This window comes from Nannospalax galili, unplaced genomic scaffold (genome assembly GCF_000622305.1).
Source record: "Nannospalax galili isolate Female #2095 unplaced genomic scaffold, S.galili_v1.0 scaffold663, whole genome shotgun sequence".
Lineage (NCBI taxonomy): Eukaryota > Metazoa > Chordata > Mammalia > Rodentia > Spalacidae > Nannospalax > Nannospalax galili.
The window spans coordinates 7,915,545-7,926,032 of record NW_008351881.1 but is presented as its reverse complement, the minus strand read 5'-3'; the positions used below and the strand labels follow the sequence as shown (position 1 = coordinate 7,926,032).

The window sequence follows — 10,488 nt, the reverse complement described above, 5'->3', positions numbered from 1 at the left end:
GATGTGGAAGCTGAAAGCCCTTGGGGTCCACCTCACTTCTCTAAAACCTTCAAAATACTTGAGTCCTTAAGATTAGGTCACAGCATGTCACATTTAGAACTTTAGAACTGACGAGAGGATACAGTACTGAGAAAGGTGAGCCTTCCTGCCCTCATTTTCCCTGGCCCCCACATCTTTGCCCTTCATTGTGAGAGATGGGCTAGACACAGGCTTTCCTTCTACACTGTCCCACGGAAGACTTTACTTTGCCTCAGGATTTTTGCACATTTGACCAACAGGAACGGAAAGAACACCAAAAGGAATTCTCCAGTGTTTTTTTGTAATGGCATTTATAAGCACCAAAATTTGGACCCAGAAAAGGGAAAATTAAGACCAAAGAAAAATTAAAAATGGAAAACTGGCATCCCCACAGGAAATAATTAAGGCATCATTAGATTATTTAACCTGCTCGAGGACATGGACAAATTGTAATCACTTTTAGCTATTTTCCAGGATCATGATTTTTCATCTGTAAAGTAAGTCTTCTATACATTTCATTTCAGCAGAAATCCTTTCAGCTCCATCTGATGACCAGTAATTCCAGTTCCAAGCAACCTGGAGTCTCTGGGTTAGTGTTTAGTTTTGGAAAGTGCTAGATACTCTGTGATTAATAGCAGTGGAATTTTAGTCATCGAAAAACAAGGTTTCAAAGGAATACCTATTGGCTTTCATACCATATTTATGACCAGAAGACCTAATGACTGCTCTGGAAAGCACATTGCACTTAATGACCAAAGAGAACCCAGAAATTAAAATATCAGGCATTTTTAAAAATGATTTAAAAGAAATGGCAAATCTTAGTGTCCATTTGGTATGCATTCACGGCTCCTCCAGTCAGTCCCAGGAAAGGTTCTAAGTAAAACAGATGCTTGCTCATGGAATTCTAGTAAAGTGGTAGCTCACTTAAGAATAGTTTATTACTGCAGGTAAAATGAAAAGCTTTGCCTCATAGTACTCAGCAATGACTATCAGAATACAAATGCCTGGAAAAGATATTACGGTAGAGCCCTTGTGGAAAGAAAGCATCATCTTTAGTGAACGAAGAGAGGGCATGTCCAGGATACTTCTGCTACCAAAAGAAAGGAAGGTGATAACCAAGCTAAAAGGGGAACTATACGCAGATATTGTGTTGTTTCCTAATGGGAATATTGGTTTGGGTTGATCAAATAAATCCCAAGGTTTCATTTTAGTGATATATTTCTCACACAATGGCTGATTCACATGCTTATTTATCCATTTCCCTTTGATCCCTGAAGGCTTGTATTTGTCTCAGTCTTTCTTTAATCTGACCACCAATTATAATAAAATTAAGGAAGATGTGGATTCAGTAAGGTCAGGAGCCCACCCCCAGCTCCATTTCCAATGCTATCAAATCTGGTTCTTAGAGTCTTCTTTGCAAGTCTAGCTCCTTGTTTAAAGAAAGGAAAAACAAAGATAAGGTGGCTTGAGGGAGACAGTACCCTCCTCAGTTGATGAGTTATCAGCTTATGTTACACAGAATCCTGTGGAGAAATTTGTGAACAATTGGAAGAGTTTACCAGAACTGACCAGTTGTGAAATTTGGCACTCAAGTGTTTGTTTCTTAATGTGAGAGGATTAACCCTTGAATTGTGAGTCTCCCGTGTGAGGAGAAAGAAAATGTGTTCCCTTAAGTCCAATACCTATAGAGGAAAGACAGCTCTTGAAGACAAAGTTAACATCCTCTGTCTTTCCTTCTCTTTCCTTACCATCATGACATACATCTTGAGTGAATCCTCGCCCCCATCACCCCCGAGAGTGTGTGTGTGTGTGTGTGTATCTGTGTGTGTCTGTGTGTCTGCATGTCTGTGTGTCTGTGTCCTCAAGGCCCAGACTTTTGCTTAATGTATCCTTTTAGTTTTTTCTCATCTGCTTCTCTCAGAAACACATGGCGTGTCTGTTTGCGTGTCTGTTCTGTCCCAGCACAATGAAGATGCTCAGCAAATGTTAGGGGACTCTGTTTTTTCTTCTAATGACAATGAGAAAGAATCCAGACAAAGAATGAATTGTTTTGCCAGTACAGCTACCAGTAAGTCTCAAACAACAGCTAAACCATCAGCTAATGACCCCCTGGGTCCCAGCCTTTCACTCGGGCCTTCTAAAATACACAAACCCAAAGTGAAGGCAAGACACCATTAGCAACACATTATGCAAACAAACACTGGACATGTTGCTCTTCCTGGTTGCTGACCACCTGCCTCCCCATTCTACCAGGCGGGTAGCTTATATGGGGTGGCCTGTCTGCAGTCTTGCAGAGTGAGCCTGTCCCTTGGACAAGTCTAATCTCTGTCTCTGGGCCCCTGGCAGCATGCAGTTCCTTGTACTTCAGCTACTTGTGTTCCTGCCTCTAGGGAAGGCTGACCAGTGCCTGGAGGGCTACCAAAGTCAGAGCTCTGTTTCCTTTATGCCCCCAGAAAGGAATCGCAGAGATCTCCATGTGGGCAACCACGAAGAGGCTGAGGATAAGCCAGATCTGTTTGTGGCAGTGCCACACCTCATAGGCTCCAGCCTGGCCAGGGAAGGCCAGAGGCAGAGAGAGAAGATGCTGTCCAGGCTTGGCAGGCTCTGGAAGAAGCCTGAGAGAGAATTGCACCCAACAGAGGATGTGGAGAGCGAGCACGTCCCACCGGGGACCCAGGCCAACATTGAGTCGAGGGACGGGAGGAAAGTGGAGAAATCCCCTCTTCGAGAAGAAGCCAAGAAGTCCTGGCACCACTTCATGTTCCGAAAGGGCCCTGCTTCTCAGGGCATCATCTTGCCCATCAAAAGCCACGAAATACATTGGGAGACGTGTAGGACGGTGCCCTTCAGCCAGGTATGCTTTCTGGAGTGAGAGCAGACAGTCTGCAGGAGTGGGGGACAGCTGGGACAGATGAAGAGAGGCAGGAAGAGGCTGTCAGGGGCCTGAGCCTTGTCTAGTTCCAGACTTGGTCCTGGGGCATTCGCTGTAGGGTTTAGCAGAGTGAGATCATATTTCCCACAGCTCCCTCACTTCTCCATTGTTTCTTGGCATGCTGGAAATGCTGTATGAACAGAATTGTTCCATGTATTTATTTTTATTGGGAGTGATCTGTCCAGAGATGTAAGAGTACATTCTCGGGCAACTGGGCATTGGGAGCAATCATGGGAACCATCTTGCATCTTACCTCTCTGCCACCATCTGGTCTGCCACCGTGATGCAGACCAGCAGGTAAAACCTAGCTGTGATGCACTGCATCTGCCAGATGCCTTGCCTATTCCTGATGCTCATACTCACCACTTTGTAGGTTTATGGAACTTCCTTTGGTAGTTGCTGAAGCTATTCAGTGCCTAAAACACTGCTGCAGAAACTCAGTCTGGAGACTCACTATATCGTTGTCTTGGGATTGTGAAAGGAAAACATAGTTTATTTTTCTCATAGGCTTTCAAAAAATAATCTTGATGTGAAATCACATCTCTTTCCTTACCCTACGTTTGAAGTTGTGTTGGCTGGTTGACAGTTATGCCCAATTCTGCGCTCTGAGGACAAAGGAGCTTATCTTATTTTCTCTAGTCCTGTCAATCCCCACATTCCAAATGTTAAATTAAAACAGAGAAAATGCATCATGAAGACTGAACCAGAAGCAGTGCAGGGTAGAGTAAAAATTTTACAGTCCGGTAACACCACTCAATTAAGCAGGCAGTATTCTGAGGCAATTGACTGTGCAAGGCCATTAAGTATTCTGCCTGGAAAGGCAAGGATATGTAGCAATGACAAGTCAATCATCAAGTCATCAAGCAACAATGTCTGCTTTGCTGGCCCGCGTGCAATTAGAAAATGAGGACTCGGGCAATCAAGTTTCCTTTGAAATTCTTATTTTGAATTATATTGCTAGTTAAAATAAAGGTGTTTGGCTCGGATATTTTCAAAGATACATAAAACTAGGTGTATGTGGTCATGAGAAAGAGCAAAGGTGATATAATATAGGCATACATATTGTAACTCTGCTGCATAGAACGTCATAGATTTGGGTGTATCACAGGTCATGTAAAACAGAATTAAATTCAGAATGTTCTGGCCTGTTCTATAATTAGTTGACCAGTATTTATTGAGGAGCTACTATGCACAGTACACTGTGAGATGTGAGACCCAGTGTTGAAATGGTAGGATTGCAGTTAGGATTTTTCCCAATTGTTTATATTCAACTAGATAAAATTTCTTAAAGGTGTAGTGTTAGTAAGAATTACTTTCATGTTAATTTGGGGGTTTCCTAGAAGTTAACTTAGTAAATTAATAAAGAAAGCTTAACCGAGGTGGCTTTATCCCTAAAGGATTCCATCACTTGAACATCACAAAATGTCTCCCTAACTGGAGAGCTTGGAGAATTTTATTCTAAATCATTTGTGTTATGAAATGCTTTGGGATAACCTAATGTGTCTACCTTTTAGACAATCACCCACGAGAACTGTGAAAAAGTTGTTGTGCAGAACAATCTCTGCTTTGGGAAATGCGGCTCCATTCACCTTCCTGGAGCTGGGGTACATCTCCACACCTTTTGCTCCCACTGCTCCCCTACCAAGTTCACCACGATGCACTTGAGGCTGAACTGCACCAGCCTGGCTCCTGTGGTCAAGATGGTGATGCAGGTGGAAGAATGCCAGTGCATGGCGAAGACAGAGCATGGAGAGGGCCGCTTCCTACAGGCTGCCTCCCAGGATTCCTTCATCCCCGGAGTGGCAACTTGAAAAGCAAACCTCAGGAGCAAAAGTGATGATTGTTCAATCTGTAAATATTAAGTGGGTACACAAAGTTTATAAGGAAAACTGTCTTACTTGATATTGAAATGGACAGGTGGAGTCTCTCTCTCTCTCTCTCTCTCTCTCTCTCTCTCTCTCTCTCTCTCTCTCTCTCTTTTGTTTTAGAACAGAATCTTAAGTAACCCAGGCTGGCCTCAAACTTGCTATGTATCTAAAGATAACTTTGAATCTGCTTTCTGAGTGCTAGGATTACAGGCACATGCCACAGCATGCGCTAAGTTAGGGTGTCTTAAAAATGGATTTTGTATACTTTGAAGCTGCCTTTGAGGCTCAGGAAGTGTTTTGATTCTATTGGATGGTTCTTTCCATAGATGTGGGAAGCAACTTTCTTGATGGTCTACCTTTTCCTTTCCTTTTTATTATCTCCATATGAAGTTCTCACTGCTGGTTGTGTGACTTAGAAGAAGGAGCATTGATGCAGTTTTTGTAGGGAAGGGGATCAGTCACTGGTAGCCAAACCTGTACCTGGATTAGGAGGAAGGAAAAAATGCATGATCAGTATTAGATTCAAAGGTCATTCACAAAAGTAAGACACTCAGTAGGGCTTAAACTAACTATATTGCAAATCATTTTAAATTGAAACAATTTATGTGCCTTTAGATCAGGTTGCAAGATAGGCTTCTGTGTTTGGGTTTTTTTTTTACTATTGTATAAAAGAATATATGACAAATTCAGTTCTGCAGATGCAAAGTCAAGTTCTGAATGTATTCTGAATATTGTAATGTATTAAATATTACTGTATGAAAAATTCTTGGAAATAATGTGGACTGTAAATGTCTTACATCTTCCTTTTTTGTGTGTTTTGTCTGGCTCCTAACTTAAAGGAACTATGGGAAGATCACCAAGTAAGAAACATTTCTGAAATGGCTTCATGGGTGTATGACACTGACCACGAGTTTCTTGTGATTGCCCAAGCAGCCTTCTGTGCAAACCATTCGATCACTGCCTTTCGGCACTTGCTGTCCCCTGCCTGTGTTTATTTGTCAGGCTTGACTTTCCCCAGCCAGATTACTTTTTCATAGTAAGTTTTCAAAAACTCATTTAAAAATTACTTGATTTGGATCCCTTTATTTTCAGTGTACACACAAATGCTTCCCAGAGTAATGACTAATTATGTTTTAAAGAAATTAATTTATATTTTAATTCCATTTCTTTTAAATCACCATCTAACATGGTGTTCTGAAGAAGCAAATGCATTTATAGTTAGTGTGTATTATGAAACACATCAATGTAATAGAATATGAGCTAGAGAGATACACATGTGGCATTTACAACAGAGTATATTATACCCTTTGGTGGTCAAAGACAACCTAATTGGCCAAGATGTGGTCATAAGGATAAAATTGTTAAGCATTAATGATATCCCAGCTGGTCAATATATTTTGGTGCCAAAAGCTATTGAGCAGCTGTCTAGTGTGCAACTGTCTAACCCTGATTATATAAACCCGTCTCTGCCAATTGGGGTCTCCTTCTCCTCCCCGCATCCTTGCAAATCCCTTTTATCTATACTTGCAAATAGACTCTGTAGCCCAAGCTCCAAACAATTATTAGTTTTATTCAAACTCTGGCCTGCCCTTTCCTTGCATGTAAACTCCAGATGGGCTAGCTGTTAGTGGGGTCAGAGCTTATATTCATAAAGTAATATGCGTGAACTTCATAAAAGTGCTCATTCACAAATTTTTTGCTTACAAAAAAAAGCAGTTTCTGACGGCCCAATGTATAATATATGGGAACATAAGAAACTCAAAGAAAATACATGAATGGTGAACATCCATTGAGTTTCAGATTGTGGGCAGTGTCTTTCTGAAAGGCATCAATGTAGTCCTCACAAAAACTGTATAATCACCTAGCTCATGGGAAGAAAAGTCACTTTTGTAAGTTTAAGCAACTTCTCTAAAATCTCATGGAGCCTATTTTCTTTTCCTTTTATAGGCTTTACACTAGATTTACTTATGGCTGCATTTGGAAATATATATGTATATCTTCAGTTTTTTTGAGAATTTCATACATGATTGCTGTACTTCCATCATTTCCATGCCTCCTTCTCCCTCCTCGTGTTTGGGCATTTTTATAGGCTACTTAGTTTACTATAAAAGATTATAACACAACATCCCTTCAGTGAGACTCTGGCCTAAAAGCTGCTTTCCTCACAGCTACTCTAACCACAGTAAACATGGAAACTTTCCATTTACAGTGCTGACTGGTGATCTACGCAGGGAACCCTTCAAAAACTACAGTCAAGAATCCACCCAACTTTTGAGCAATATGAGTGTGATGGAGGTCTTCTGGCCCATTTGCTTGACATTCAGAATATAGTCTCAGTTTGTATTAAAATGGTTACTCTTGGGACTAGAGAGATGGCTCAGTGGTTAAGAGTGCTTGCTGCTCTGGCAGAGGACCTGAATTTGGTTCTGAGCACCTGCAACCTGTAACTTCAGCTCTGGGACTGTGATAGCCTCTTCTGGCCTCCTTGGCACTTGTATACATACACACAGATAAGAGACACACACATAAATAAAAATAAAATAAATCTTTAAAAAGTCACTCATTCTCCATCAGTTTGCTTTATACTCACCGGTCTCCTATTCTACACTTCTCACCTAGCTGTTCTGAAGCGCATTGATGCCATCCCTGAAAGAGAACTCATCCCTGGGCCAGGTTCCTGTTAGACATTGCTTCACTACAAATGCCTTCATATATCTTGGTTTCATTTTCCTCTCTTAAAAAAATAAGGTTTGCAGCTGGGGTAAAGACTCACACAGCAAAGTGCCCACCACACAAGAATGGAGACCTGAGTTTAGATTCCAATACCCAAGTAAAAGCCGAGTGTGGTGGTGCATGTCTGTAACCCCAGCACTAGGGAAACAGAGACAGGGTGGTTCCCGGAGCTGATTGGCCAGTCAGTCTCATAGAATCATTGAGTTCCAAGTTCAGTGAGAGACATTCTCAAAAAATAAAATGGAGATCAAGGAAGACACCAGACGTCGACCTCTGGTCTCTACACATATGCATACATACACTCACACTCATATATACATATACCACACAGACACACACACACACAGACACACACACACACAGACACACACACACACAGACACACACACACACACACACACACACACACACACATGAACATTAAAACAATAAGAAAAAGCTTGGTAAAAATTACCCTCAAATTGTGATGATGTTCAAAAGGAGGTAACAGCACTCCAAAAGACTTCAGATGCTTTAAAACAGTAAGGGGATAATTTACTCTTTTCTGATTATATTTTCATTTTAAATATTGCTTTTAGAAATATAGAAGACAGAGAAAAATACAAAAAACAAACAAACAAACTTCCATCATCAAAATAGTTAACATCTTGTCTTTTTCCACATTTATTCTATGTTTTAAATATGTAGACCCAGGGCTGGAGAGATGACACAGTGGTTAAGAGCACATATTGCTCCTGTAGAGAATTCAAGTTCAGTTCCCAGCACCCACCCATACACGCATACACATATAATTAAAAATAATGAAAACAAATCTAAAAGTAAATAAACATATAGACCCATATCAGACAGAGCTAAATTCCATCTTATCCCCCCACTGAGTCTTGTCCCTCAATCTCTGACATTCTATGCTCTACCCCCAAAGACTCTTGTTTAACTTTGGATATCCTCTGATATTGTGGCAAGTTTACATACACATTGCTAAGTAACATGTAGTATTATTTTTGTGCATACATTTACATACACATTGCTAAGTAACATGTACTATTATTTTGTGCATATGTTTACATACACATTGCTAAGCAACATGTACTATTATTTTTGTGCATACGTTTACATACACATTGCTAAGTAACACGTAGTATTATTTTTGTACATACATTCTATTGTTCTATTCAGCAGGGGTGCCCCAATTATGTGAATGATGCATGCTAAAGGAATACGAATCAGAGAGAATCCAGCTCTTGTAGAGCTTCCAATCCTGTGGTGGGGTGAGGCAAAGAATTATTTAAAAAATCAAACAACTGGAAAGGAAGAATAGCAGCCAGCTATAAGCGATATGCACAGCAATGTGTTAGAGCTTTATTGCTTTAGATTGAGGTTTTCTGCAAAGGGGACCTTAAAGCTGTGCCCTTCTAATGACTGACATGATTTTCTCCTCCATTGTTCTACGGCAGTTTCTTCTGTACACAGGATTCTGCCTTGTTTTTCCAACAGCTTTTAGAGGTTTTCCCTATGTTTCATCTATATTTTCAAAAGCTGGCATTCTGTATTTTCTGTGGAGAGTAGTTAAGTTAGCTTTGAGAATTTGTTTTCTCAGTGTATACTTAGTTTTAGCATTTAGTGATACAAATATCTTTTCACACACTACAAGCACTTGCTGGTAGACCCATCTCTGCTCCATTTCCTTTTGGTGTCTGTACACTGTGCTGCAGCAGCCACTTTCTGGAATAATACGGCAAGACAAAGAGAGGGCGAGATGGTGAACTTATTCTTGAAGACAGTCCGAGTAGTATCCTACTAATTACCTGGAGTGAGCCATACGGAAATCCTGTTTCTGATGGTGTTTCAGATTATTAATATTAGTAACATTATTTTTGAGACAGGACCTCATCTATCCCTGGCTGACCTAGAACTCACTACACAGCTGAGGGTGACTGAGAACTTGTGATCGATCATCCTGCCCCCATCTCCCAAGTGCTAAGGTCATAGATATACACCATCAGAACCAGTTTTTGGTGTTTGGAATTATAATCTTCTACCAAGGTATTTTCTTTGATCTGTTAACTGAATTTCTAATTAAGCCTGTAATTTAATCTCTTAATTTTGATAATTTATTCTATGTAAGAAACTGTAATAAGAACATTAAGATGTGGCTGGTTTTGGTGGCACATGACTTTAATCCCAGCACTTGGCAGACAGAGGTAGGTAGATCTCTGTGAATTCTAGGCCAGACGGGGCTACATAATGAGACCCTGTCTCAAAAATTAAATCTTAGGATATTCAAAGACAAATAAGATACATTTCCTGCCACCTCAAGACTTGCAGTGTAGTAGCAAAGATAATGTATGTGCATTTGGATATTTTAGATCCTTTTAGGAAGAGGCAGTTTATACTCATGTGAGTGTGTGTGAGTGTATATGTATACTGTATGTATACAGTGTGTATGTGTGAAGTTGTATGTATATGTGTGTATGGTATGTATGTATGGTGTGTGTGTAGTGTGTGCTTGTGGGTGTGGTGTGTGTGTGTGTGTGTGTGTGTGTGTGTGTGTTGCTGGGAATGGACTCTAAGGCCCTGTGCATGCTAAGACCATTCTCTCCCCATGCTACAACCACTTTCTCCCAAGCCCTCATTTTTTTTCATGAAGAATTGGAGTCCAGAGTTTACTCATTGGGTCCGTGATATGAATGTCTGTGATGGACACAGTGCAATGTGTATGAATGAACTGACAGACAATTATCTGAGCATAATTCCTGACCTTGGACGTCTGCAGTCCAGGAAGAAGTCAACGCATGCTTTTGCTTCTCATTTCCTCTTTCATAAGGTCTCCATGCTGATCATTCCCCAACCTCACCTCCAAGCTCAAATCCACTTTCCCAGGGAAGCCTTCCAGTCAAGGTCAGGTTCACTGCTTACATACCTCCATGGTGTCATGTC

General features: G+C 40.8%; 1 protein-coding gene across 1 annotated transcript; it reads left to right on the top strand.

The window, feature by feature from the left end:
- The first annotated feature begins 2,365 nt into the window (after positions 1 to 2,365).
- Cer1 (cerberus 1, DAN family BMP antagonist) lies at positions 2,366 to 4,761 on the top strand. The gene is made up of 2 exons (XM_008848838.1): positions 2,366 to 2,872; positions 4,465 to 4,761. Exons 1-2 carry the CDS (start codon positions 2,366 to 2,368, stop codon positions 4,759 to 4,761), a joined length of 804 nt encoding a protein of 267 aa, XP_008847060.1.
- Positions 4,762 to 10,488: the final 5,727 nt, after the last annotated feature.